Here is a 27,992-nt window from a genome sequence, read left to right on the forward strand (position 1 = left end):
TGACTTACGCATAACTTTTTGAATACCATTTATATCTAAGTACCTAGTATACCTCTCAAAGATGCCAATTACCCCTAGCCAGCCCAAATGACTTATATTGTTGCCTGATCAACATCTATTGTTACATAATTCGGCATGCGATACAACCCTAGTATACATATTTTATGACATTCACTTCCAATCTTCCAAAGCAAAAGCTAACATTCCCCATCTACCTCCTTCCTCTTCTATCGATTCCATACTGAGATCATCAACTTCTTCTTTGATTTGCTGTACAAGATTATCTAAATCCTTGCCCATCCTTCTCATTCGCGCATCAAGACCGAGCTCAATGAACGATATAGACGCTTCTTTCGGAACCTGATCATCCTCATCTTCATCTGAAGAATCGGCTCGATTCGTATGTCTTTGTTTGGGACGCGGTCGAGGTCTACGACGAGTCACAAAGTCCTCTTGCCGTTTAGTCGCCGTTTGTGATTGAGCGGGCTGCTGGACAATATAGGAATTGAAACACTCAGATAAAGTGTAGGTCATATCGAAGATATCTTGAATGTATTCGTAAATTTCGGAAGTTGATGTATGTTGGAAAGCATATTTTCTCAATTTGCGAGTACTACTCAGGTCAATGATGAGCGTTGCGTGTTATGAGTCTCGGACAAGAAAATATGTATGGACTCACTATTCCAATTCCAAAGCGATCATGGAGCTCAAGCTAGTCATATCGCTAAGCTGCCTTCTATATTCGTTATTCTCCACTTCGATCACTCGATCTGTCAGCCAAATATATATTGTACTGTAATCGCACGATGAGATTCAGCATTTCGTTATGGACACGCGAGCAGACGGTAACTTACTCGACTATCCAGGTCAATTTCTGTCTCATCTTCCGCATTGACCGAGTATCTGTTTGTTCAGCTGTTTCACTTAGAGCCGCCCGGTCCAGCAACTTGGTCTGAGAAAGTAGATACCGCGCCGAACGTAGTTGAAGGATGAAAGTAAAGATTTCAGCTCGCAGCTCGATAGACGTAGCCGAAATAAGTTGTGAGAGAGGGAATGGCACCTGTGTTTCCCACATTGCAATCATCAGTCATGAGATTCAAGGCTTTGATTGAAGACGAGAACAAGTTAAACACACCTCATAATCCGCTCTTATCACACATAGAGCCCTTGGTCCGACGAATGCGCCAGCTGATCGAACAGTACGTATGCGAATAGCACCCGGGTTCATCCATCCCGCTTGTTCTTCTTCTATTGTATCTCGAAATGTACTGGTCAAAGTGTGAAAATCTGACCACTTTTCTTTTTTCGATACCTGTTCGGCGGCTGTCAGATGATGAGAGAGAGGAGGAGGAACGAGACTGATCTCACCTTATTAAACAGAAGCTGACACCATTCATCAATGACGCTAAATCCACGATTAAAGTATAAACCCTCGATAGCATCTAAGTGCGCTTCTAAACCGCATTCTTCATCTATTACTCTGCGTAACTGATATTGTGTGATTTGGCAGATAGGTCTAATATGATCCGCTACGCATTCCATTATATCGAATGGCAGCGTTCCCTCGGTCTCATTTCCGCTTTGGGATATCAGAGATAGTCTTTGGCCATCCAGAAGCTGATCCAAGCTCGGCCAAGAGTCTTCAGTATTTACACTTGTACCCAAACTTCTGAGCAATCCTTTGGCTTTCCCAGATTCCAGAATTAGAATTCCCATATCATGACCTATCCAATCAGGCCAACCATTGTCGGCGACTACGAAACCACACTCATAGAAATCTTCGTCTGCCCAACTGACATCCCTATCTCGTTTGATGAAAAACTCCTGCTCTAAAAGTCTCTCTTTCCCTTCATCAAGTGTGGCCGAGTATATTTCTTCTGAATTGGTGAGGCTAGATGGTACAGGCATACCATGGTGAAGCCATTCTCCAAGCACATTCCAGGTCGGCTTAGCAGTCTTGATGAATAAATGCAACAGAAAATGACGATGGGGATCGTTCGAATGATTTCGATGATTTTGTATTGCGGAATATATCAGATTTAGTAGAACGGTGGAATTGCTTGAATGTGGGATAAATGAATTAAGATAATCCAGCATGTGAGCGTAGCTAGCTTCCAGCTCTAGCAAAAGCAGAGAAGGAGTAGAAGCGCTTGAACCCCCAGATACTGATTTTGAAGACGAAGCGGGACTACTGCCCAAAGTGAATGAAGCTTCGAGATCGGATAGCCATCTATCAAGTTTGATAGATATCCCTTGACAGGCTTCCGCGAAGGCTTGTTCGGTTCTGGACGGCCCGGTAGCTCTCGAGTTGGGCTTATCGGGAGTGGGTTTTATACTAGATCGGAAAGTCTGATTGACGAATGCGCGGATATCGGCTGCCTGCTGCGCAAACACCTTAAATGTATTAAGGAGACTCGAAAGACTGGATGGAGAGAGATAGTCGACTAAGGGATGATCAGGCAATATCTGAGTTGAAGTCAGTTTCAATTTCGCACAGGAAAAGAATTGATCGTATCTACATCACATGTTCCGTCCGCAGAGAACTCAAAAATGATTCCAGATCTTCCTGACAGTATAAAAAGTATTTCTCGCTGCAACTGAGCAGAAGAGATCGCCTGATCGAAGCACATGTCAGACACCATCCATTGCTGGGCTTGGGCGTGACTCACCTTTCGCACGGTCATCATTCTCTTGCTCATCGTGCTCGCCAACGATGCTGTGCGTCCCTCTGAGTTCTTCGTCAGCGACAAGGTCAAAACAATGATATGGAGAAACATACGAGTGATCAAATCTTTCCAGCCATAAAGGCCATGATCAAACTCTCTAATGGATCCAGGTGTATTCCAATACTGATCTTTCAAACCTCGAACAACTTCCAAAGCCTCCTGCCTCCGATCTTCTTCCGCTTCATTTCGTCTATACTCTTCCTCTTTTTTCCGTTGTGTTCTGATGATAGCTGAGCTAGGCGTCCTAATATCCTCTTCTTCGGGACTATCCCACTGGTCTGATCTGTATACTTGTTCTAATTCGTCATCTGAGTCTGACCATCCTGAATGAACCTCTTCATCCCATTCTTCTCCTGCATCAAACGGTTCTTCTTCCATAATCTGTTGGTACAATATCTGATCTGCAGTCGGGCCTGAGGGCGGAACTCGGTTTAAATATGCATAGGCGAAGTCTTGAGTAGATACAGAGGGGATCCCAGCCAAGTTGAGCTAAATGATCATCAGAAATTTAATCAGCTGGCTCGCGAAGCAGGTATAGTGAATTGTAGGAGATGGAAGTAAAGCTTACAAGCAAATGGACATATTGCGGTAAATTCCTCATATCCAATTCGCCCTCATCGTTCCAACGTGTTTCGCCCTGCCTTCGGCATCTTTCAAGATTTTCAAGATTCTTTTCCAAAGCTTCTGCTAAATCATCTTGGACTCGAATTTTGGCCGTTTGTGACAAACTACTCCACGTAATCAAGCCTTTGTCAACTTTTCACACTTTATAGAAAAAACCGGGAGTTAGCATGTGAGCTCACCCATACAAGGCATTCCTGATATCCGGCCATTCTTTTCTTGAGGTACCAATTACGTCTGCCTTGATATCTTTGACTACTCGAGATGTGTACTTGATTATTGTAGGTCGATCATCCTTCAATTCGGGTATTAGCGCTTGGACCAGTTGCTGGGTGAGCCCTTTCAAAGTAGGTTGTGCCATTATCCGCAGCCAGACTTGACATCGCTCTGGAGGTTGAAACAGCTAATTTCAGTCTCGTCCGCGATGTCTGTTCATACTGGATCGAGCTGCATTGTCAAAGAAGAAAGCAAAAAATACATGAAGCGTGTTGCTCATGTTGATGCGACTTTCGGACGCGTTTAACTTTCTTCAACTGCCGATGCCACGTGGCAGCTGGTGTCTTCGGTTGACTTGTCGATGGTGAGATAGATATGCAAGGCTTAAGAATGTGACACAGCATCATGCATCATGATGAGTGTTAGGATAATCCCTCATCAGCCAGAACACCGCTGACAAAAGTAACACCAATCTCATGGCTCATGTAGGCCGAAGCCATGCCCGATGCTTTTTAACACAGTGACAGAGGGACTAAATGATCCTTTCATTTTCCGTAACCCAATAAAATGAGGAGGGCAATCACTCCTTAAGGAGTCTTTCAATTCAAAGTAGAACTCCATCGCGCACCTCCGGCCTAGAACTGGTAAGACTATCTCTAAGGCGCCTGTCAAGCTATTCAAGCTGCAAAAACCAGGATTTTATGGAGTCTTTTCTGAAGCATTCACTGATTGTCATACAGTAAATCGAATACATACCTTGTTTCTGTTGATCAGTAAACTTCATCAGTTAATAAGTCCAGTATCACTTCGCAAATTCTTGGACCATGTTTGTCAAGTCTACCCTTCTTCTCACGTTGATGTCCTTAGCAGGTATTCTTGCTGAAGATTCAAAAGGTCCAACAGATGCCAATATCGTTGTTAATGTAATGGGAGATACAAAATTCATTGGAGAGACAAACAACTTCCATTGGAACGAAGACGAAGCCATGCATCCAACAGAGAAAGTTTTTAAGCTGGAAGTAAATGATAAATATTCTCTCAACGTGAGTTAGTCTACTACCATGAATTGTGGGATTTGTCTGACAAATTAATTTTGAAATTGCCTGAATGGAGTGTGGAGCCAAGATATCTAGTCAATTCAGGGGATATGAAACTTTCACCATCGCTTTTGATCCTTTCGCTATACAAACTGCTAATGGACGTAGTGCTGAAGCTGCTCAAATTGCTTGTCCAACTGGCCAATGCCTTCATGATGAGAAGAGTTGTGGTGATATGAAAACCTGGAATTATTATTTCGATAATGATAATCTTTGGGCTTGACGGCTTCTTATCCGTCTTGAAGTAGTAGCTGGCCCTTAGTTCTACTCGAATATCTCTCTGTAATACACCTCCGGACATTGTATTTTGTAGAGTATCTATCGCATGAGTATGGGTGATCCCGCCGGAAGAGTTGTATGTATGACAAGGACATTTGAAACCGTATGAAATTGAAGTACAGCTCACATTGGTTGGACGTGCATCATATTTATACGTGACACTCCCAAGCACAGCTGCCGTTGACGGATTCGCACAGTGACTGTTTAGGTCGTGGTGGTGGTCAATCGCATGCCACTTGCCAACATTCGCCACTCTACCAAAGTTCGGCTAAGAGCGATTCGATTTGTTGATCTCACGACCTCATCCTCCTTTCCTTTACCTTCTTTACTTTTCCTTTCTTTCATTTTGCTTGTCAAAGTCTCTTGCGTTTCCCATTAATCGCCTCAATCACCACTTCAATCCAATCAGTCGAGTTTAACATACGTGCATCTTGCTGAGTCTGTCAAAACGAACTACGAATAGAGTTGACATCGCGAATATGGAAGATATCGTACCCACTATAATCATAATAGCGGCCATCTATTTTTTGGTTAGATGGTTCACCAGTAACAGTGAGTGCAAAATCCGAATAACCAAATAGAAGGCATCAACAACGGGTCACTTTACCTGTTATCCAGTAATGCTGCGAAGGCTGATGGTTTCTGTTGATCCAGAATCAGGTGACAACACACAAGGCGGCATCCGGGGAGTTACGCCATCGATGGTGAGTCCATTTCTACGTCTGCATCAACTCAGCATCGATAGACTCTTAACAACGAAGCCTGAACGGTGAGCATATGATCGCTAACGAATATGCGTAGGTCGAAACAGTACATGGAGCATTCCCCCATGTTCCCATACCAAATATAATATACTCTTTATCTAGAACAAGGAGTGCTCAAGCTACTTCGGAGGAGATTTTAGAAAGAGGTACCCTACAAGCTGTAAGCTATATACCATCTATATTCATTTATTATCTGGCATTATCTGATATCTTCCTCTCACCATAGCCTCCACCCAATTTCTCGATCCCAGCTTCTTTACTCCCAGCATCTACAGGTCCCGTTCCGGTCAATGCAAACTCAGCCAATTCGACAAACAAATCGGCAAATACCAAGAATTCGTCCCTCATTGATCGTTACAACTTGGCCTCTCGTATACCTTCCCATAAAGGTAAAGAAAAGGAGGTCGACTCAGGTACATCGACGCCTAGTAGCGTTGATAGCTTCGACGACAAGGGCAAATGGGAGGATAGTAAGGAGAAACGGGAAATGGGATTGAAGGAGAGGAAGGAGAAGATGATTTTGGAGGCCAGAAGGTGAGTCATATCATTCTAATCTCGGTGTTTTTCTCTCATTGTCCTTCAGGCTCGATTGTCGCAACTCCCACAGTACATCAGCTGATATGTTGCGATATGGCAGACGAATGTTGGAAAAGCAGTCCCAAGGTACAGTATAAGTCTTGTATCACGTCCTCAAATCATGTAGCATCGGATCGGTCAAACGACTTGTGTGACAGATGCATTATTATACCTATAATCTTGATACAACGGAAACGTGACCTGCCGCTCCAGTAAACTGACACTGATTTTGGATATCAAACGGCAATTTCCTATTCTCCCATGCCCATCAATTTATTCATTTCCTTCAGCCGGGGTCCAAGTTTGATCACTACGTCATCTTCCACATTTGCGACCGCGAACCTATAAGAGATATGATAGATAGAAATGAGTCTTTGATCTGATAACAATCCTCACAGACATATTGAAGAACTCACCTTAACCATTTATCTTCCTTCAAAATCTCACCACCTTTCAATACATCATTCTCCCAAACCTCGTCATCTGAAGTAGGAGGCATGAAGAAACTTCCAGGTAAAGTTACAACTCCAATTCTAGTAGCTAAAATCTTTGCTATATCTTCACTACCTAATTTCTTTCTTTTCAAACCTATTGTAGATGATGCGAAAGTGTAATCAGAAGGGAAAGAGACATAGGCAAAATAACCTCCTATCGAGACAACATTCCAACCTTCAACAGAATTTACCACTTCTTTAAACAGATTTCTTCGTTTCGATAATGCTTTTGAAGATTCAGCGAGATCCGGACGAAGGGAAGGAAGGAGAGTAGATAGAGCTATTTGAGGTGGTCTTGGTGCGCAAATCTGGTAAAGCCGAAGTTAGATCAATATTACCCATGTATAATTCTCAATGTCATCATGGATTAATTATGAAACTCACTTGCATACAATCACATATCGTTGTTAGGTGTTTCAGTAAAGCGGGACCAGCTATTATGCTACCTAATCTGTGACCCGGTATCCTATACCCCTCTAAGCAAATCGAGAAGTCATTAGCAATGCATCTTGCCAAATCCAATCCAGCCGTAGAAATTCTAAGAGAGACAAACTCCACTTACTACTAAAACTACCTAGACTGACTAAAGTTTCTCTCCAATCTGCTTCTTCAAACAATCTATGCGGTATTCCTCTATCCCCATTATCATCTTCCACAAAATCTCTATAAGTTTCATCCAATATTAAAGCTAATTTGAACTCTTTGGCAAGTTCATACCATTCTTTAATTTCTTCATGTGAATATACACTTCCGGTAGGATTATTAGGTGAAACTAAACAAATCATTTTCGGTTTAACATTCTCAGTTTTTCTATCAGAAGAATTAAGGTATTCTCTTGCAGATGAGATTGAAGGTTTAAATGAATTTAAAGTATCACAAGGTATAAAAATTGGTTTAACAGATTGTAAAGAAAAAACCATCATTTGATTAAAATAAGATGGAAGTGGAATTAAAACAGATGATTTTCCTGGAGGACATAATGCCATTATAAGAGTTAAAAAAGCCATATTACATCCTGTTGTAATTCCTATATCTTCTCCTTTTACATTTCCTTCTCCATTTTTAATTTGATATTGTATTTTAATTTCTTCAGCATATGCTTCTCTAAGTTTTGTTTCACCTAATATAGGTCCATATTTTGCTGATAATGGATCTGCCGAAAATTCTGATAAAGCTTTTAAAACTGATTCATGTGGTGCTGATTTAGGTACACCTTGTGATAATCCTAATAATTCTCCATATGTTGGATTTTCTAAATATTCAACTCCCCACGCTTGAGCTCTCGGTATGCTATCTCGCTCTCCATGTCAGTATTGTTACTGTAGTAGCGCGTAAGTAAAAGTAAGAGCAGAACTCACGGTGGTGCTTCTGTTGCTTCTACAGCAGGCGCGACACTGAAATTGAGTAAATTAGACATGGTTCTACGAGTAATATCAATATTTGAATTACTTCTTGCTGAGCTATACAAGTTCTGTCTGAGTGTTTTCAATAACATCAAACGAACCGATATGTATAATTTAAGCATGAAATTGACCCAGTTATATCTATTATTGACGATCGGGAAATGTCTTATCTAATTCGATTTCATCCGGCGCTTAGAAGCGCTTAACAGCAAAGGCATCGCTTGAACAATTCACATTAGAATGAGGATATAAAGCCATTCTTGAAGCGTAACCGCATATTACTTCATTCATTTGATCTGTCGCTTCACGCTCTCCTGCTCGTCATACTACGCACTATCTGTATAATCTCACGTCCGAAGAGCAGACACGAAAGCATAACTCAAGATTATATTGCATGAATGTGAACGAGGCGCGGCCCAGCGATCTTCACTGTCAAAAATTCAAGTGAAATTCATACGTCCACTGTCTTGACATTATCTACATTGTAAAAGTATCAATGATCTTTGACCTATAACACACACATATATATATACCAATATCCCGTTCAATGATCAGATACGAGGAGGAATTTGATGCGATACAAAGTCGCCTGAGAAATCCTTACGCCTCGACGTCTTTATACCCGTCGACTGTGATGGAATCTCCATGGCCCAAATCCCTCTTTTGACCAGGTTTGACACAATTCTGGGTGATTGTGGTATCAGGATCAGTATACTTATCTTCCCATTCCTTGGAATGATCATTTATAGTCGTACCAGTTCTGATCGTTACTCCATCCCTTGTGACAAATGCCAAGTAGTTGTTCCCGAAGGAAAACTGGTCGCGTGTCTTTACTATTTTAGGTTCGTCTTCCGAACCTTTGTTGGTTGTTTTTATAGAAAATATTCGGTCATCATTATCTTTGAGTATATGGTAGAGTTCAGTAGGGACTCTTGCCTACGGTCACTCAGCCGAGGAAACCAATTTCGTGATACCGCGGGCATATGACTTACCAAAGAAACTGATGTTTTCCCTACCACTCTTACCCTGCAAAAACCATCTACTACACATTGTTCCCCTGCTGAGAGAGTCACTTGATTAGGTCCTTCAGCAGAACCATCGTCAGTCTCCCTCCTACCCGGAAAGCTGAGGGTGACGGATCCAACAGATGCTGGAGTACAAGAAATATTCTCCAGGTCGAATCTACCAGTAACGCTCAATTTGTAACCATTGGGAAATCTACCAGTAAAGGGGCCGTTTCGGTCGTAATATTCATACTTTACTTCAGGAGCATGTACGCGAGTAGTCCCGAGGTCAAATTCGGTAGAAGGCTGGGGCATTGCTCAAAATCTGTTGGTTGATAAAAATGAATGATCCAAATTGATTGTGATTCGGGAAAAGTTATTAGAATGTGTGCAGAAAATTGGGGGCGAGGGCGCATGCTAGCTATTTATGGCAATTCGAGTCGAGTGGTTTTTTTTTGGAAGAAGACCAACAAAAAAGTATTGGAAGAATCCTTCCTTTGATCCTCTTTGTGCAACAGATATGGGGACAACGGATCGTTTTCCTTGGTTACTCCTCTAATGCTTGATCGGTCCCAAGTATGTTCTCGAATTTCACAGATACGTCCGATAGTCCATTAGCAGAACTCTCCATACGAACGACTCTGCTCTGGGCTTTTAATGAGTGTATAGAGGGGCTCCAAAAATATATACTGTAGAAGCCACCATTCGATTATCGCCTACCACTCTTATCTCAATCTATTTTGCAAAACATTCGCCAGACATTGAAGACAAAGTAACAAAGGGCATCGCCTTCTTGGAAACAATGAAAGGATTTTCAATGACGTGATTGTCAGCTTAATGTCATCATCGTTGTCAACTCGATGCCTTCAAAGGACATCTCGCTCGTAGACACAATGATTGTCTTTGTACTGTATACACCGTCACTCGAATGTTCAAGAAGCGTTCAACTCTTTGTCACCTTTCAGACATCACACGATCCCCAAGTCATTTATGAACAATATCTCAATGGCATTAGAAGACATAGCACGACAATACATAGATATGATGATCAACTATTGGTCAATGACTACTGAACGACTACAAAACGCGAAGAAGAGCTCAGGGATCAGTACCCTCGGACTCATCGTTGGGCTCTTTGACTCTGATGTAATCACCGTTGGCGAAAGTTTCAGTCCTGCCAGGCTTAACACGATCTTCCTTTAATTCTATCACTGTTCCATCAGGTGTATGAAATCTCGTTGTGAATTCGAAGAGATTGGGTACATTGTCATCGGCAGATACGGATGATAGAGTCCTGACTGAGACTCCTCCATTGATGACTTTCGCAAAATGATCTCCAAATCCCCATGTTTCACCTTCCTGTTTAAGCTCGAATGTCCCGACGTCTCTCGAATCCTTTGTACCTGTTTTAACGAGAAGTGTGGTCTTTGCGCGTTCGCTCCAACCTTCACGCTGAAGTTCTTCTGTAGCACCTGGGGAACGCAATCCCTACATTTTCAAAGCGCTTAGCAAAACTCAAAAGCACATTCCGATCTTTCAATAGACTTACTGGCGGAGGTATCCTTGTGTCAGAGATGACCGATACCTTATGTGATTTGGGAACCTCATACTGTTCACCCGAATAGAGAATTTGACTGTGATCTTCGAGTTCACCATTCTCAGTTTTTCTTGCTCTGAATCTGAAAATGATACCTCTCCCGTTAGGTGTTGAATCACACTTAGTGTTTTTGTCAACTTTATGTTCACTATGAAGCCAATTTTGTTCACTTTTAACATATTTCTCCCCGCGACGTGACCATTCGTACTGTACATACTCGGGCATATACATTCTCGGTGATTGAGAAGATTCGAAATGAGTAGGGAATCCAGACATTATCGTAAATTGGTCAACTTAGAAGGATAGGAATGAAGTGATTGTAGGATGTATTGATGTTACGAAAAAAGAAACTCGAACAGAGGTAACACTGAGTATTTATACCCTATCCTCAGTCGAGTCGTTATTCAGCCAAAGAGCTAGAAATGGTCTCCTATCTTTTGTTATTTTCAGCTACCGAATAAGGATCCTTTCAAAAGACGTTTGTCCGTTAGGTCAGATCGACAATGATCATCGCTATCGACTTCCTTACGATGCTCGAATGGGATGATAGAGAGTTTCATCGTTCAGTCCCTTGTTCAGTACGTCACTGAGCATGAATCCGAGAAAGGATTGATAAAATCCAAGTACCCTTCAACGTCAGTGGCACTCATCGAACTCTACCTATCGACGTTCTAGAACAATGACGCAAAATAAAGGAGAAATAATAGCCAGGGGACAAGGGATAGACATGATGTCAGCATTTCGTGACGACACCCCTTTGAGTTTGCTTCGAACAGTACATATCGTTGAAAAGGGGTAAGCATGTTAGGTGTATACAGAACAGAGATGAACACGAAGTCTACTTTGTGGCACCTAGCCAAATACTAAGTCTTTGTAAACTCATACAGTCTGACGCTTCTACCCTTTCATCTCTCTCAGATCCTCCAATGTGGTTGAGATTCAATACTTCCAACGTGTATAGCAAAACCACTATGCACCCAATGAGTCTCATTCTCTCTAAGAGTTTTATAAGTTGTGATGGTCGTATCAGGTTGAAAATAAGTCTCAGTTTTAGCAATTTTAATCCCGTTTGTTGTAGCTTTGATGGACACTGGCCCGATGTCTCTTGTTTCGAATAAGTCAATGTCAAAAGATTCAGCCAGTAAGGTGCCACCCGCATCAGATAGAAGTTCAACACAGTATGCCTTTTGTCCATTCCCGTAGTCGGATCTCTTGAATAATCAAGGATTATCAGCATCAGACATTGACAAACCCCTTGCATTGTCAAAGACTCACCTTCACCGACTCCTCCCCTGTATCAATTACTGCATGATAGCTATTCTCAACATGAAATGTTGTTCCAATCTCAAGATATTTTCTGATTTCTTCCTTCTCCCCATTTTCGGTCTCACTCCGTTTCATAGACAAATATGCCCTTTTACCATCAGTCGAAGAAGTCCACAAGTCATCTTGGCCTAATCTGATGTATTTACCAGGGTGCAATGTCACGTCGTAGACTTTTTCTGTGTCTTTTTCTGTGTGATAATCGGTGATACACAAAGTCAGGTTGTGTGAAAGTTGAACCATAATGATACCGTACCTTATAGTAGCAGGTATGAATGTTGAAAAGGAAAATGTAGGTGACCTAACGTTACTTATGATAACGAAGACAAATTAAGAGATACAGAATATGAGCAGAATCAAAGCATAGGCCTTTAAGCTATCCTATACTTTTTCTTCTCCCATTTTTTTATAGTGAACGTTCAGGAGTGACGTCTTCATGGCTGACCCACTGTATACCTTGTTCCGCCCGGCATCATCTGGGGCTTGACGATCAAAGGAGAGATCTGACAAGTAGTTTCTTCAAAAGACAAATGAAAGGTGCACATTGTGACATCATGGTGATGTAAACATATCGCATCGCTTCTATATGGCCTACATATGCATTATGATAGCCTCATGAATATCCGCCTCTCTGCAGCTAACAAGCATTTGGACCTTTTTTACCGCATTTCTGATGCACCACAGCATCTTCTTCAACTATATCGGCTGAGTCCTCTTCAAGCTCAGTGATTGGAGCAGGCAATCTACAATCTATCTTCAGACATAAATGGTGCAATATTATCTTGGTTGATTCGAGAACCCGTTTGTGAAGAACTGACATTTGGTGAATATTGTACATTTCGATCAGACTGCCTTTAAAATCAGCCACATTTGCTTGAGAGCCCCTTCACTTGAGCTCAATGGTATGATCGATATTGCTCACCTGATTATACGTTTCATAGATTGATAAAGAGCTTACAATTTGGATCAGCGGCTGAAAGAAAATCTTCAAAACCATATACAAAGGTTTCAAAGTATAAAAATACCATCTTCACTTTCTTCCCCAAATCCCTCCCTCAAATCCCCCGTCAGTCCCTAGTTCCTCAATTCTTCTCCTTTCCAACCCTCATGACCGGACCTCAAGCCTTTTTAGCTTCGCGTTCCGCATTGTTCTGGTTTTGGTTGGGTACAATAGGCTCGAGCATTGATGAAGGAACAGATGTACGGCCTCACAACGATTTGTACTTCTTTCGGAATTCCCAACAAAATGATATGTCAATCGTTAATGAGATCGATAGAATCGTATACAAATACTTGGATCTTGATTAGAAGCCATGGGGTTATTTTTCTGATATCGATATAGACGTCTAGATATGCATAACGGAAACACAATAATACAAATACTACAAGATTCTATTCAATGGTCTCATTAACTGTATTTTATACCTTTTTCTTCTTATCTGCAATTGCCATCACAAGATCAGTTTCCAATCATTTCAACACCATGAGATTGCATAAAGGAAGCACTCACTCTTTTGACCACTGACACTAGGCGTTGTATCTCTTGATCCAGGAGCAGTTTTCAATTCATCAATAGGTCTCTTCTTACTTTTGACAGGTTTCTTATCTTCTTCTGCTGCTACTCCCTTTTCTTCTTCTTTCATTACACATAATAACAGTGTATGAGCTCGTCTTTTCAATTCATCGGGCGTACGTGATTTGAAAAACCAATCAAATCTATTACTCGCCATCAACAATCCATCTTAGAGTATCACGCAAGAATTGGACTCACCGGAACAAAGGCCATTCTCCTATATCCCTCTTGATCAATTCATAACAATCATCTCTTTCGATTCCGTGATGATGCATTCTAACCAATAAGAATCGATCTTCTTCATCACTGTAAGTTTTACCCTTGTTTTGTCCATACATGATCTTCAATTCCTGTAATGGGAATTTAGTTGCTTTCACTTTTCGATGCAACGCATCAATTCGATCTTGTTGTTCTCGAATTTTCTCTTCTCCTATTCTGATTCTCTCCATTGCTTTCTCCCAATCTATGGCACAACGTCAGCTCGACTCCTTTCACCCATACATTTGTGTATAATGACACGCTTGAGAACAGCTTCGACTCACCCTTTAATTCCTTATACCTCTCAAAGAAGACATTTGCGTACTCCCTAACTGCGTCTTCCGAATGATCATTGACTTCGATAGCCACTTTGTCCAAAGCTTCTCTACCATATTTTTCCACTCCTCGAACGAAGGCTTGATAATGTCTTCTTTGCCAATCCGGGAATCCTTCTCCTACAAGAGCGTCTTTCTCCGCGTTCTCTTCTTCGGTGAGAGGTTCGGCTGTGAGAATTAGACCAAATGTCAGTACGTCCCCTCCTTTCACTTCAACTCCCGATGTGGACCAATTAAGGGTGAACTCACAGTTGTTGATCCTCTCCTGCTCTTCCACGCGCTCTGATTCTACTTGTTCAGCAGTTTCCCCCTCCTCGGGTTCTCGAGACGGTACGACGTAATTCTGAGCTTTTCTATGGGCATCCCATTCTTTGTTCTGCAATTCTACCAGACGAGGAGGGTAAAATTGGAAATCATTGATATTGATTTGTTTCGGTGGTCGAGATACTTTCGGCTTATCAGATTTGGGAGCCGAGGTATTCAGAGAATCTCGATAATATTGATCAATGTTGTAATTGTTTTTACGTTCTCTCTTTGCTGGTTCGATCCACAATAATGGTTTACCTCCTCGCTAAGGATCACCCCAACTTCATGTTAGAATTTGCTGCTCTTCTCGTTCATGCATAATGGATTGATCGACTTGAGACTCACCTTGTTGGCGTAATCCTCTCCTTCCCAGGTATTGACCATTGATTCAGACTTGAAGTTGTTCAAGGCATCTAAATCGAGTCCAGCATATTTACTGTTCAATTCTGCTGTCTTGTCTTCACCCCTCTTGATGATCTCGTCAATATCGTCGTCGATCAACATACTGTCAATCTGTTAGCTGCAATCTCCTTGAAGAGGGAACTTGGTAGCTCACCTGGTCGAATTGTTGATAATCTTCTCGGCACCATGCTGAATCATATCGAGCAATTCATCCTTGTTTTGACCAACTACGTGACACATAATCAATTCTGACAATCTTAACTCGAGAGAAGACGCCGACTTACCCTTCTGAGCCTGTTGGGATCTACCCTCCTGGATGACCATTTGATCAAGCTTGAGCTTCTGCGTGGCTCTCTCCAAGATTCGTTCTTCCACGGCATCCTGAGTGAGATTACTGAATCAGCTGCGTTCGAACAAAGAGATGTACTGGAAGCTCACCTGAGTGATGAATCTAAACACGTAGACCTGCTTGGTTTGACCTATACGATGCGCTCGGTCCATAGCTTGTAAATCTGCTTGAGGATTCCTACAACATCGTCTCACGTCAGTTCCATAGGCTCAAGCGCTAAGCCGATTCACGACTGACCAGTCACTATCGAAAAGCACGACGATATCTGCAGTGACCAAATTGATACCCAGTCCACCCGCTCTGGTAGTAAGCAAGAAAACGAATTTCTCACTTCCAGGCGCATTGTAATCATCGATGGCGGAAATACGATCTTCATGTGGAGTGTTACCATCAATTCGACAGTATTCTGATTAAAATACGACAAGGGTAAGCTTTTCACCGATGCAGAGGGGATGATGTCAACTGACGATGTCCTCGGAATTGACAATAGTCTTCTAGAATATCCAAGACTCTACTCATTTGAGAGAATATCAATACTCTTGATCCCTTTGCTTTCATCGATTTCAGTAACTTGTCAAGAATAACCATTTTACCCGCGTTGTCAACCAAGTGTTCGTCTGTTGTGAAGGGTGGGCCGGGCTCAGCACCGTCGAAGACTAAATGATGGATATCAGCTGACTGCACGGCATTCGTAATCCAATCCATCGGCTGACTTACGATAAGGATGATTACAACACTTCCTCAATTGCATGACGATGTTCAGTAACCTGGTCTTTCCCTCCTTCTTTCCAGACGCTCCTATATATCGATTGTCTCATTAATTCCGCAAGTTTTCGATAAATAGCCGTATGACGTACCATTGACCGCATCAATATCCTTCTCCAACAACATCCTATACCACTTCCTTTGCATCTCCGTCATACCCACATAAAGGTTGATCTCCTTCTTTGGTAACAGCGAGTGCTCTACATCCGCTTTAACTCGTCGCAGTAAGAACGGCCTGAGTACCTTGTGGAGTTGTTTGACCACAGCATCAGAGTCTGAATCATCTTTAGTCTTGAACCAAGCGTCGAAGTCCTCGCTACAACGCCCCCACACGAGTGGTCAGCTCATCCCATCAGTCGAAGATGAACGCTTTCGGGGAGCTCACGAAGAAGAGAATACATCAGGTAAGATGAAATTCAATAGAGCCCATAATTCTTGCAAGTTATTTTGAAGGGGTGTTCCAGTAATTAACAATCTGCCTCTACTTGCGAAAGTTCGGATAATTTGACTGAGTAACGAATCCACATTTTTGATACGATGAGCTTCGTCGATTATGATATATTCCCAACTGAACTTTCTCAACGTTGATTTTTCTCTGAGGCACATCTCATACGATGTGATGAGGATATTGAAATCTTGGGTAAGAATTCGTTTGTTTATCAAATCAAGCTATTGAAACGATACTGTCAGCTGAGTAGTCGCTCTGACACCCTAAACTCAGCTCACTCTCTCTTCCTTCGTACCCTGCAACACCAAAGTGTTGAATCCTGGTACCCATTTCTCCACTTCTCTGCTCCAATTGTTCAGTGTTGATTTTGGCACGACAATAAGATGTGGACCTGTGGTATTTAGGTGGAATTTCAGATAACCCAGGAAAGAGATTGTTTGAAGTGTTTTACCGAGACCCTGCGAAGCGCGAGCTTTAGCGTTCATTTCAACAGATACTGACAATGAAGCTTACCATTTCATCTGCTAAGATACCATTGATACCATTATGGTGTAACGAAGCCATCCAATTTAACCCTTGTACTTGATAATCTCTCATCTTTCCTCCTTTGACATCTATCCGGGACATCAGCTTAGCGAAATCTGGTCAAAATATCAAGCTGACGTACATGGTGGGGATTCCTCAAATACATAAGCCTCGTCTTCGGCAGTTTCGTCTTTAAGCAATTCCTCGTCTTCCTCTTTCTCCGACTTCCTGTGACGATGATCGCTGTACCAATAGCGTCAGCTGTTGCTCAGTAACGATCAACTGTCAGCTCACTTTGCTTTCTTCTTTCCCTTGCTTCCACCCTGACCAGCCATCTGCTCATCCAGCATCTTTGCGAATTCAGGTTCACGTTGTTTCTGTTCAAACATATTATCAGCCATTGTGGAACGGATATTTCCCGGATTGTAGCTTACTTTTAGATCGATGAAATGTTGGAATAACTCAGTTTGTCCAAGAAGATATTGAAATCGTTTTATCGAGTCAGCAACCTGAAGAAAGCATACGAGTCAGCTTATAGCGACCTTTCTAGTAAGAAAAGGTGGCAGCTAGCTGACCTTTGCTTGTTCCATTGCGCTTCTCTTGGATCCAATCTCGGCTACTTGCGCACGCCTTTCCGCGTTGGCTGCTTTTCGTGCTGAAGACTGTGCGGCCTTTTTAGCTGCTTTCGACTATGACATGAATCGAATATTAGCCTCTAAAGTCAAGTCTGGACGGATATTTCGGCAAGTCGTATCAAAGTCAACAGGATGATAACTCACGGAACCGTTCATCAGATCATCTTCGTCAAGTTGCTCATCATCCAATTCATCTTCACTCTCAGCTTCAGGTGTTTGAGGAGCAGTATTTATATGTCTTTGGTTCATTTCATCAGAAGCGACAGCTGAGGGCTGGGAGCAATGAAAATAGTGATATGATCAGCACATTCAATGACCTCTACTAGCTATACCACGGCAAGGGGCCGTCCATCAGGCAGCTAACAGAAAATCACTCACAGCTCTAGATACAGATAAATCTCTCGAATTAGGTACATAATCCGATAATTTGTCATCATCTGCTCCTGCTCCTGCCCCAGTCGCGTTCGAAGCTGCTAACAAGGGGTTCTGGGGGGTGTTACATTCATCAGCTTTTTGATCACCACTGCGGATTCTATCAGCTGATGCTTACCATCTTGTATAGCGAATCTCAGAAGCGGGAAATGAGTGATTAGGGGGGACTTTGTAAATTGATTGTTTGATGAGGCAAATATGTAAAGTAACGAAATGAGAAGAATTGCAAAGTGAAAATGAAAACATCTCCTCCAACTTCTCGCGTTTATAACTAACTCATGTTGTCGCGATCATCCTATATGAGGTGAATATCACGCGCCTATAGCTTAAAAATGGTGATGACAAGCCTAATTGTTTTTGTGTTCCTGGTCATGGGTGGCAATTAACCTAAAGTCAATAACATCATTTCAATCACACCTCTTCTTCATGTAGAAACACTTCTCACCTTAAGATATTACATTTACGGGACATATCAACGACAGTCAATGAGGTGATCGAGATTTCACAATTCAACAGATAGCTCTGGGTTATTCTCTGATTCACTCGTGAATTGCTTTTTACGACCTCACAAGATGCAAAAAACCAAAGGTGATACTTTTGATCTTCGGGTATGTCACCTTGTATCCTTTCTCATGCTGTACATGTTGCTCCGGTTCAAATCTCGTTGATAACCTTTCTTCTCTGTACTGACCTCTACCTTCCAGGCTGAGGAAGATGCTGCTCGACGATTGAATGTAGGAAAGGCTATAAACACAAATTCATTCATAACAGGCTTAAATTCACGAGCGAAGAGGACGGATTTGATAGGCAAACCAGCATTGAAGGAGAAAGTGGACGCGATAGGTAAATTTGATTTCTTCATTATATATTACCATCGTTACTCGGTCCGCTCGATAGTAAAAGATTTTGCTGATCATTATCAATCTCAGCTAAAGACCATGGAGTGACTTTCGATCCTGAAGTTTCTCTTTACCTATTATCGACGATTGAAGAACGTATAAAATCACTCTTACAATCAGCTATAAAAGCTCAACAACATCGTACAAATTCATCTCATCTTCGTCAACCTCCTTTAAATAAAAAAGATGGAAGAGCAATATGGAATCAAAAGATAATAAATGATCCAAATAGTGTAATGGATTCAGTAAATAAATTATATAGAGAAGAAGAACAAGAATTTAGAAAATTAAGAATGAATAGATTAGCAAAAGAAGCTGAATTACAAAAAATTAAAGAACGTGTAGGAACATTACAACAATCTGATAATTTTGATGAATTAAATGGTGGACCAAGTACACCATTAAAATCTTTTTCAAATACAACATCATCATCATTTAATACACCTATATCTTCTTCTAGTAATAATAACACACCGATGTTTGGTGCAATAAAAGAATCAAATATAAAAAAAAATTCAAAAACATCTTTATCTTCAACAAAATTAAATCCAAGAGATGTTTCAGCAGAAGTTCAACATAAAATGGCAAATGCAACTGCAATGAGAAGTGTAGGTATGGGTAAAAAATATGGTTGGATGACTGGAAATGTTCCAACAATTTCAAGTCCTTTAGCAAATAATTCTTCTTCATCAAAAAAAAGAAAATTAGAAAAAGAAAAATCTTCTTCTTCTTCTTCAAAATTAAAAGAAACTTTAATTTCACAAAATTCAAATACACCTCCTCCTTCTACACCTACTAATAATGGAAATGAAAATGAAAATTTTTCAGAATCAGAAAGATCAAATAAAAAATTAAAACCTATAATTAATTTACCAACTCGTAGATTAATTTTAATTGATAAAAAAAATGAAAAATTTTCTGCTTCTTCTGGAATTGGGATTGGAGAAGAAAATGAAGAAAAAAGAATTGAAGATGATAAAGTACTTACACTTGTTGATTTAACTTTTGCACTTGAACATAATGGATTAGGAGGTAATGGTATAGGTAATGAAGATGAAATATTAAAAAATATTTGGGCAAGGAGAGGTGGTCCATGGGGAGAAGATGGATGGGATGGTAAGAAATAATAGTCCATTCGTTATTACTCTGCTTTGTTGAGTTATCGCGTATTCTATTTTATATCATCCAAATACATTTATTGTTTATCTCGAAGATCATTCTTCTTAAATTAATTTAGATTAACTCCATCATAATTGTATAAACTTCATTTATTTTGATAATATATAACAAGTATGCATAAAAACAACCAAAACGTATATCTTATCCAATTTGATCCTAATCATGTAGAAAATGGAAAATATGCAACTTTCACTCTTTAGAATGCTTGATCATATTCATCTATATCACCTCTTGGAACATAAGGTATTACATCTAATCTCGTCTTTCAACAACATCATAACTACATTCAACTATTAAACTTTTTTTAAGCTAAAAATACTCTCCATGCAAGGAATGCTGCGATAAGTGCAACAGGTACAACCCAGATTGGGAATCTTAAAAAAAACGATTTTCAAATACAAAATCAGTATAAAGTTTCCCAATTTTTATCTATTTCTTTTATAAATATTCAACTCACCCTGAAGAAGAAGTTGTTCCTCCTGTTGAAGAAATAGATTTCTTTGATTTTGTCTTTTTCTAATTAAAACAAAAATAAATTAAATTCAAAAAAATCAATATATGTTTAAAACTTGGTATGTATATATCCTTGAGATGATCATAGACGAAAAAAATTGATTCTCCAATTCACACGTCTTATTATACAATCGAAATCACTTACTTCTCCATAAAATTCACCTAATAACATCTTAGGTAACATATCTCTAGCTTCATCTGAATGACCAACATCTTCAAAAGCTTCAGTTGCGTCTCTACCTATTTTTTTTGTTTAAGTTATTATCAACATCAACCTTATATTATGGATATTCTTCAAATTTCGAAAAGACAATCTTTCAACTTACCTGCTTCTTCAATTAATACTTCATCACCTCCTGGATGCTAAAAGCATCAAACAAACAAAATCAGCAATATTCCTTTTAATCGAATTACAATAATTATTCAATTCTGAAAATATCAACATCAAACGAATCTCGCCTCTTTCAATTTTTTTTTAAAGTCAATGAAATCACAACGCAACGCAAATCTAATTTATTTAATCAAGGATTTTCAAATCAAATCAAATTTAAAAACCCATATCATTTTATTATATTTCTTTAAATAAAAATCAATCTCATATTCATATTCAAAATTTAAACCTTTCTATCCATAAAACCAAAAAAAAAAACTTTCCGATCGATTCATTCATTTTTTTTACTCGAAATAAAAAACAAAAAACTAAAACTCACCTCATCCATAAAAGCAGTTATATCATAAACTTTATCATGTAATAACATCCAAAGACTTTCTCTTGTATTATGTTCTTTTAATTGTTCTAAAGAATATGTTCCTTCAGGTTGAATTGATTTTTCATTTTGAATTGAATTAGAAGAAGAAGAAGCTTCAGTCATTATTGTATTAATCAATTTCTGGAATCGTATATTAAATATGAATTTTTCTTGAAGATTATACGATGAATTGCTGAAATTCAGAATAATACTTTTGTCAATACAATATAGTTAAAATATTTATCAAAATATATTTGGGGGATAATAACATAACATAAACTATATGTCAATTTCCAAAAACCGGGGCTCGTGTCTCTTTTCTAAACATTGCCACGTTGTTTATATGATGATACGATAACAAATATATCCAAGCATCCTGACTGTTTGTGGCGAATTGATTGGTCAATCCATTTCTCAACTTAATACATAATGAATTCTCAACCTTTCTTAAATATGATTACCAACAATTAGCAGAGACTGTAAATCCTCGCAGTGATAGCATGAACAAAGCAGCTTAATGTCCAGAAATAAGCTTGAGGAGCGTTATAGCCAATTGAAAGTAATCTGTTCATATCATCTTCTCTAATGCACTGCATTTTACCGAATGACTCAAGCCTGATCAAGAAAATGGTATTGCTTTAAAATGAGAAACATGCAAAAAAATAAGTTTAATCGTTATAGCCATATCATACATGTCAAATAAATGATCAGATCTATCTAAATCAAATAAATAACCTTCATCCTCTGATAACCCAAGATCAAAATAAATCAAATGATTCCATTTAAAGGGAAACATCGATTTTCTTGGCATCTTGACCGGCAGCCTTAGCTCTCTTTCTAAGTTTAGCAATACTATAATAAATTTCGAAATATCATTAGTGTCTATTCTTCGCACTTTTTCAGAACTAAGCAGATACTTACGACTTGTTACCTCGGATACCACCACCCCAGTGTCTTCTAATTTCATCAGCTTTGTCAAGGTAGTTAGCCTTGGCAGCAGAAACAAGGTTGGCAAGAGCTTGAGAATCTTCTGATCTAACATCGGTAATAGCAACTGAAGAAGAAGTTTTCTTTCCAGTAATCAAACCAAGTCTTGCTTTACCTTTAACGATAACGTAAGGTACACCCATCTTTCTACAAAGAGCAGGTAAGAAGACAACCAATTCAATTGGGTCAACATCATCGGCAATAACAACTAATTGAGCTTTTTTAGCTTCAACAAGAGCGATAACATGGTTTAAACCGTATTTAGCGAAAACTGGTTTTTTAGAATCTTTAGTGGTGGCTTTGTCACCTTCTTTAGCTCTTGATTCAGCTTCAGAAGTAAGACGAGCTTTTTTCTCTTGTTTAGATTCTGGCTTGTATTTGTTAAGAAGTTGGAAAAGTTGAGTAGCAGTGTTTTTGTCCAAAGTTTGAGAGAATTGAGCGATAGCAGGAGGAACCTACAGTAACCTTGTCAATAACAAAACTCATGAGCGAATGCGAATGTAGTGACTCACCTTCAATCGTTGGTTAAGGATAACCTTTTGTCTTTGGAGTCTAACGTACTCTGGCCATTTAACGAATCGGGTCAAATCTCTCTTAGGAGCGAGATCACCACCTAATCCCAGCCAAAAGATCATCAGCATCATGCACATCGAAAATATGATATAACGAATGAGCCCAACGAAGAGTCCCAAAAGTCCACTCACCGATACCGAAAGTCCTGGATCGTTTTTCGAAAAGAGGATTTTGGTCCTTCTTAACGGCCTTTTTAGTTCCGTAAGGAGCAGAAGCTGGCTTAGATTTTCCTTTAGCGGCTTTAGGCTATATGGGTCATTGAGACGACGTCAGCGATGCAAATTTCTTGATTTAATTTCTTGAATAGGCATCACGTCGGAGCTCTAGGGGTTTTTTTTTCGACTTTTTCAAATCATTTTCTCATCTTTGGATTCACCCAATTTTGATGGAAAAAAATGAAAAGAAAGAATCGAAAATAGCAATGTTATAATTTGTAAATCACTTATATCTCATATTAAATGAAGAATGGATCATACAAAACATTGTTTAAGTCAAAATCATTACATTTTTTACCAATATGGTAAAATAAGTTCAATTGACAAATACGGTTTTGGTAGGATTTAACGAAAAAAAAAAGAGGCGGTTTTACTTTTATCTTCCCCATCGTCATATAACCAAAAAGGTCACGACAATGAGGAAGATGAAAGTGAACACCGATCTATCTCTTCTTTAAAATTCGTTTGAATTATCCACCAAAATTTATCCTGTTTCCCACTAATCTATAAAAACTAGTTGATTAAGATCCGTATTTTCATTGCTAATTTATATTGTCTACTTCGTTGAAAGAAGGTTGACGCGATGCCTATGTAACGATGAAGGGAATGATATTTACCATTTTGATGGTTTTTTGTTGATGGCTTGATGGCTAAGAAGAAGACTAAACAATTATTAACTGAATTTGAAAAGTTTAAAGATCGAACGAGGTGTGAGTGAGTGAATGGAAGGAAGGGTGGGATGGACGGATCCAGTGGTCAGGTGAGAATGGGTATTGGGGAATGCACACTGTATGGGTAAAATCAAGCTACAGTGATATCGGACTAAAGGGTGAAGAATAGGATTGAAGCGTACCGTGAGATTGAACTTAACTCCGATATTTGCGATTGTTGAATATTCTATGCACTCCACCATATACGCGCCACAATACTATATGATCGGCGATTTCGTCCTTTCATCTGAGCGGCGTTTTAACTTTTGATTAAAATAATAATTTCAAACCACGAGAGCGAGCTAGACGTTTGGTTGCTGTTGCTGTTGCTGTTGCTGTTGTGGTATTGCTGCTTGCTGCTAGTATCCCTACCCTTGGTGCATCGTTAATTTCAGGTATTAAGTGATCTTCATTGTTATCTCTTGGTCCTTAGCCATCAAGTATACATCGTCAAAATGGTGAGTTAAAAAGTCTTCTTTAGGCAAAGCAGGTCGGAACTTCAGTCAGTGTGAGATCAAGGGAGACTAGGGACTTAGACAAGTTTGAAAGAATGGAAAGAATATAGAACACATGAAGACGGATCACAGGACATATAGGCGACGGAGTTTGATATCAAGGTGTCATGGTGTTGCAAAAGTGTAACTGCGTTTAGAACAAGGCAGACGGATGGGAAGTAAAGAAATTGCAGCCATGAGATAGATGAAACGCATCATAAAGGAATAGGACGAACGACATCTGGACTGGAAAAGGAATAAGATCAAGAATCCAATAGCTGACATATAATTCTTCGCATAGCCTCAACAAGTCCGAGATATCAAAAAGTTCCTCGAGATCGCTCGAAGAAAGGATGCTACTCGTTAGTTTAAATTCATATTTGAGGTAAAATTATCTTCACATACCGATTGCTGATAATTGTTTTTTTGTTCTAGTTGCCCGAATCAAGAAGACCGCTATCAAAACTCCTACTTCCGCTTCTCTTAAAACCAAAGCCGCTAAAAAGGCTCCTACCCACGTAACAAAATTCAAGATTAGATGTTCAAGATACCTTTACACTTTAGTCCTTGATGATGCTGAGAAGGCTGAGAAATTGAAGCAATCTCTTCCTCCTGGTAAGTAGCGTTATTCCTTTCTCCTGATATACATCCTCAATAATCAATATCCGTTCACGAGATGAATGATCATTCATTTCTTGATCATTCATTTCGTGATAATTTGTCTTTTTTCCCTTTATTCTCTTTTTTAATTCGTAAAATATTCTTCATGTTCGAATATCCAGCTGACTTCCTTTCTTTTCATCCACAGGATTAAAGGTTGAAGATATCACCAACAAAGCTCCTAAGAAGAAGTAAATTACTTTATAAAAAAACTTTTTAGATTCTCATTTATGGGCTTGTAGTTGATTTGGGATAGGATGATGAGATGCATTCACCCTGTATACCGATACCACTATAACGATATTTCATTTCGTTAGAATGTTTGCTATCTTTATGCTGTACTGGTCGATAAACAGAAGCATTCTGCATCAATCTAGTATTGGTATAATACAGAGCTATTGTAACCCTGCTAATTTGATATCTAATATTATTCTTTTGGTCAAATTGCAATCGCATTTCAGAAATACCATCATCAGATCAGAAGTTGACATTCCGATCACAATGATTCGAGCATCATTCATGCACATATTTATATCCAGCTACGTCAAATGATTATTCGTGTCATTGCTGAACTACGAGTATCTTGGAAATTTTCGATTTTAATATATATTTGATCTTTGGCATATTATAAAATGAATTATTCGTAATTACTTTTAGGCATAATCGGATCTCCGCAAATAATTGCATGTGGAGGTGGTCCGTCTTGGGGGGTAACTCACTCACTCTTCTTGATAAATGCCTCCCTTAAAATCAGATCAGTATCATATATGTATATTAAACTTGCTCTTATCCTTAAACATTGAAAACCTTACAAGCAATACATCATAAATTGTGCAAGGTTTCGAAAAATGAGTACAAAAGTAAAGTTCACAGAGTATTTACTCGATAAATACGTAAGTGATTGATTCTCTATCCTCCAATGAGAGGTATTGCTAGTCAATTGTCAATTGTATGACAACAATTAGCTGTATGATAATATATCTGATCACTCTGTCTATATGCTGACTACTTTACTCGTGTATGTACATAGGCAGATGATTTTAAAATCGCTACTACTCACCCATTCCTAAAATCTGCTGGAGAAGGAACAATAGCTTCTGAACCACTTAGAGAATGGTTAAAACAAGATTACTTATATGCTTATGTAGGATATATTAAAGTAAGCTTTATCATTATTACTAAATTCTTCCTTTTGAAATCACAATTCTATTCTTCCAATCCAGTTTTTAACTTAATTTAAAGCTAATTCAAATAATTATTACATATATATTTACCAGTTCGCTTCTTCATTATTATCAAAACTTCATCTTTCTCCAAATTCATCTTCAATTAATCCTACTTCAAATATTTCACGTTCAGTAGAAATAATAACATTTTCTTTATCAAATGTAAAAAGAGAAACTGATTTTTTTTTATCAACTTCTTCAAAATTTAATTTAAGTATATTTGAAAATTCAAATCAAGATAATAATAATAATTTATTAGGTGAATATAATGAAATTACAAGATCTTATGTTGATTTTTTACATTCAATTGGAGGTTTAGGTAGTATAGAAGAAGGTTTAACTCTTTTATGGTGTATGGAAAAGGTTTGTCCTTCCGTTATTTTTTAATATTAAAGTAATCACATTCAATTAATATTTTGTTAAAAATAAACAATATTACTTTTAGGCATATTATGAAGCTTGGTCATTTGCAAAATCACATTCACATAAATTTCCAAATGAAAATGAATTAAATCAAACTCAAAAAGCTTTAAAAGAATTTATAAATAATTGGACAAATTTTGAATTTAAAGAATTTGTTGATGGATGTGAAGAAATTTTAAATGGTTCAAATATACAATTAAATAGTGATTTAGCTGAAAGATGTGAAGATGTAAGTTGATTTTCCATTAATTTTCGTGATATTTCGTGAACTTACTTGCTTTTGAACATCTCAAAGGTTTTTAAGAGGACTTTATGGTTAGAACAAAGATTTTGGCCTTCTGTATAAAATCCGAAGTATTTAAACAAACTCAATGCAATTTCGAATTTTCTCATGTTTCATAACGATTCAATATCAATCTGAAGGAGTCCTTGTGTACAGATACAAGAGTATATTCAGTGATTTTGACTAATCTTTCTTCAATTATTCCTTTCACTTTCTGAAATCTTCGAATGGCTTTCGAATACTGACAAATAATCATACAATCATCCTCTTTAAACGATCTACCCTCTGATGAGTTAAATACTGAAATGCCTTCTTTCTATTTGTGTATATATACAAGCAACGTCATAATGATCCTTTTTGTCCTTCCTTTTCTAACTTCTCATGATCAAAGGTCGACAAAAATGACCAACAAAAGAATGAAACGTGCGATACAGGAAGGAGGTGATATTTAGTCAAAATTCTTTCATTCGAAAAATGAGTTATTCCTTCTTTCGTAAGATGTAAAGGAATTTATGATTCAATGTAATCACTTACATTTTCTTTTTATTTCTTACATCAATATCAGTTCATCTATATAACCCCAGTCCAACGTATAACACAAATTCAAATTCACTCAAATACAACATGTAATACAAACCCAAATTTACTCAAACACAGCATATAACAAAGATGGGTCTGGTCATTTTTTGACCCGACCTGAGTTAAACCTAAGTAATGATTCTGATCTTTCCACAGTGACGAAATTGAATTGTAGCGTTTTACAATGTTTCACTTTTATACTGTTGATAGTACTTTTGCACATGTTCACACTTCATTAAATCGTATACAGTGGACTGCATCTTTATGTTTCTTGTTTTCCGTTGTCGTCGGAATCCAATAGCCTTCTCCGTACTTACACTTGAAATTATCATCTCGAAATCTTGCCAAATACTTATTTTTCAGCTACATCATTC

General features: G+C 38.8%; 13 protein-coding genes across 13 annotated transcripts; 5 read left to right on the forward strand and 8 right to left on the reverse strand.

Moving 5' to 3' along the window:
• Window positions 1–171: 171 nt before the first annotated feature.
• I206_102917 (uncharacterized protein) lies at window positions 172–3,708 on the reverse strand (the record flags this gene model as incomplete). The annotated part of the gene is made up of 10 exons (XM_070202656.1): window positions 172–613; window positions 680–793; window positions 855–1,060; window positions 1,136–1,312; window positions 1,369–2,466; window positions 2,520–2,615; window positions 2,670–2,728; window positions 2,780–3,215; window positions 3,295–3,454; window positions 3,530–3,708. 10 exons carry the CDS (start codon window positions 3,706–3,708, stop codon window positions 172–174), a joined length of 2,967 nt encoding a protein of 988 aa, XP_070058757.1.
• A 679-nt stretch (window positions 3,709–4,387) lies between these two features.
• Window positions 4,388–4,883, forward strand: I206_102918 (uncharacterized protein; the record flags this gene model as incomplete). The annotated part of the gene is made up of 2 exons (XM_019155019.1): window positions 4,388–4,606; window positions 4,677–4,883. The coding sequence occupies 2 exons, from the start codon at window positions 4,388–4,390 to the stop codon at window positions 4,881–4,883; spliced, it is 426 nt and encodes a 141-aa protein (XP_019012422.1).
• Window positions 4,884–5,418: 535 nt separating this feature from the next.
• I206_102919 (uncharacterized protein) lies at window positions 5,419–6,377 on the forward strand (the record flags this gene model as incomplete). Its single annotated transcript, XM_019155020.1, has 5 exons — window positions 5,419–5,491; window positions 5,594–5,643; window positions 5,741–5,863; window positions 5,930–6,237; window positions 6,341–6,377. 5 exons carry the CDS (start codon window positions 5,419–5,421, stop codon window positions 6,375–6,377), a joined length of 591 nt encoding a protein of 196 aa, XP_019012423.1.
• Window positions 6,378–6,530: 153 nt separating this feature from the next.
• On the reverse strand, window positions 6,531–8,190 carry I206_102920 (uncharacterized protein; the record flags this gene model as incomplete). Its single annotated transcript, XM_019155021.1, has 5 exons — window positions 6,531–6,621; window positions 6,696–7,081; window positions 7,158–7,249; window positions 7,336–8,063; window positions 8,132–8,190. The coding sequence occupies 5 exons, from the start codon at window positions 8,188–8,190 to the stop codon at window positions 6,531–6,533; spliced, it is 1,356 nt and encodes a 451-aa protein (XP_019012424.1).
• Window positions 8,191–8,776: 586 nt separating this feature from the next.
• On the reverse strand, window positions 8,777–9,495 carry I206_102921 (uncharacterized protein; the record flags this gene model as incomplete). Its single annotated transcript, XM_019155022.1, has 2 exons — window positions 8,777–9,112; window positions 9,169–9,495. The coding sequence occupies 2 exons, from the start codon at window positions 9,493–9,495 to the stop codon at window positions 8,777–8,779; spliced, it is 663 nt and encodes a 220-aa protein (XP_019012425.1).
• A 783-nt stretch (window positions 9,496–10,278) lies between these two features.
• I206_102922 (uncharacterized protein) lies at window positions 10,279–11,053 on the reverse strand (the record flags this gene model as incomplete). Its single annotated transcript, XM_019155023.1, has 2 exons — window positions 10,279–10,668; window positions 10,730–11,053. The coding sequence occupies 2 exons, from the start codon at window positions 11,051–11,053 to the stop codon at window positions 10,279–10,281; spliced, it is 714 nt and encodes a 237-aa protein (XP_019012426.1).
• Window positions 11,054–11,691: 638 nt separating this feature from the next.
• Window positions 11,692–12,343, reverse strand: I206_102923 (uncharacterized protein; the record flags this gene model as incomplete). The annotated part of the gene is made up of 2 exons (XM_019155024.1): window positions 11,692–11,988; window positions 12,053–12,343. The coding sequence occupies 2 exons, from the start codon at window positions 12,341–12,343 to the stop codon at window positions 11,692–11,694; spliced, it is 588 nt and encodes a 195-aa protein (XP_019012427.1).
• Window positions 12,344–13,519: 1,176 nt separating this feature from the next.
• On the reverse strand, window positions 13,520–18,249 carry I206_102924 (uncharacterized protein; the record flags this gene model as incomplete). The annotated part of the gene is made up of 23 exons (XM_019155025.2): window positions 13,520–13,539; window positions 13,611–13,816; window positions 13,872–14,136; window positions 14,216–14,434; window positions 14,516–14,837; window positions 14,918–15,077; window positions 15,129–15,201; window positions 15,259–15,355; window positions 15,413–15,500; window positions 15,561–15,729; window positions 15,791–15,979; window positions 16,041–16,121; window positions 16,181–16,404; window positions 16,474–16,757; window positions 16,815–16,994; window positions 17,050–17,150; window positions 17,204–17,304; window positions 17,356–17,438; window positions 17,496–17,570; window positions 17,637–17,750; window positions 17,841–17,969; window positions 18,075–18,182; window positions 18,247–18,249. 23 exons carry the CDS (start codon window positions 18,247–18,249, stop codon window positions 13,520–13,522), a joined length of 3,291 nt encoding a protein of 1,096 aa, XP_019012428.2.
• A 451-nt stretch (window positions 18,250–18,700) lies between these two features.
• On the forward strand, window positions 18,701–20,154 carry I206_102925 (uncharacterized protein; the record flags this gene model as incomplete). The annotated part of the gene is made up of 3 exons (XM_019155026.1): window positions 18,701–18,736; window positions 18,833–18,971; window positions 19,058–20,154. The coding sequence occupies 3 exons, from the start codon at window positions 18,701–18,703 to the stop codon at window positions 20,152–20,154; spliced, it is 1,272 nt and encodes a 423-aa protein (XP_019012429.1).
• Window positions 20,155–20,510: 356 nt separating this feature from the next.
• On the reverse strand, window positions 20,511–21,591 carry I206_102926 (uncharacterized protein; the record flags this gene model as incomplete). The annotated part of the gene is made up of 5 exons (XM_019155027.1): window positions 20,511–20,580; window positions 20,664–20,722; window positions 20,865–20,959; window positions 21,046–21,082; window positions 21,430–21,591. The coding sequence occupies 5 exons, from the start codon at window positions 21,589–21,591 to the stop codon at window positions 20,511–20,513; spliced, it is 423 nt and encodes a 140-aa protein (XP_019012430.1).
• A 659-nt stretch (window positions 21,592–22,250) lies between these two features.
• On the reverse strand, window positions 22,251–23,632 carry I206_102927 (60S ribosomal protein eL8; the record flags this gene model as incomplete). Its single annotated transcript, XM_019155028.1, has 5 exons — window positions 22,251–22,320; window positions 22,390–22,910; window positions 22,968–23,068; window positions 23,160–23,274; window positions 23,618–23,632. The coding sequence occupies 5 exons, from the start codon at window positions 23,630–23,632 to the stop codon at window positions 22,251–22,253; spliced, it is 822 nt and encodes a 273-aa protein (XP_019012431.1).
• Window positions 23,633–24,408: 776 nt separating this feature from the next.
• Window positions 24,409–25,302, forward strand: I206_102928 (60S ribosomal protein eL38; the record flags this gene model as incomplete). The annotated part of the gene is made up of 4 exons (XM_019155029.1): window positions 24,409–24,411; window positions 24,749–24,809; window positions 24,883–25,062; window positions 25,256–25,302. The coding sequence occupies 4 exons, from the start codon at window positions 24,409–24,411 to the stop codon at window positions 25,300–25,302; spliced, it is 291 nt and encodes a 96-aa protein (XP_019012432.1).
• Window positions 25,303–25,955: 653 nt separating this feature from the next.
• Window positions 25,956–27,102, forward strand: I206_102929 (uncharacterized protein; the record flags this gene model as incomplete). The annotated part of the gene is made up of 5 exons (XM_019155030.1): window positions 25,956–26,000; window positions 26,138–26,266; window positions 26,385–26,696; window positions 26,779–26,985; window positions 27,052–27,102. 5 exons carry the CDS (start codon window positions 25,956–25,958, stop codon window positions 27,100–27,102), a joined length of 744 nt encoding a protein of 247 aa, XP_019012433.1.
• Between the last annotated feature and the right edge of the window lie 890 nt (window positions 27,103–27,992).

The sequence above is a fragment of the Kwoniella pini genome, chromosome 3 (assembly GCF_000512605.2).
Source record: "Kwoniella pini CBS 10737 chromosome 3, complete sequence".
NCBI lineage: Eukaryota > Fungi > Basidiomycota > Tremellomycetes > Tremellales > Cryptococcaceae > Kwoniella > Kwoniella pini.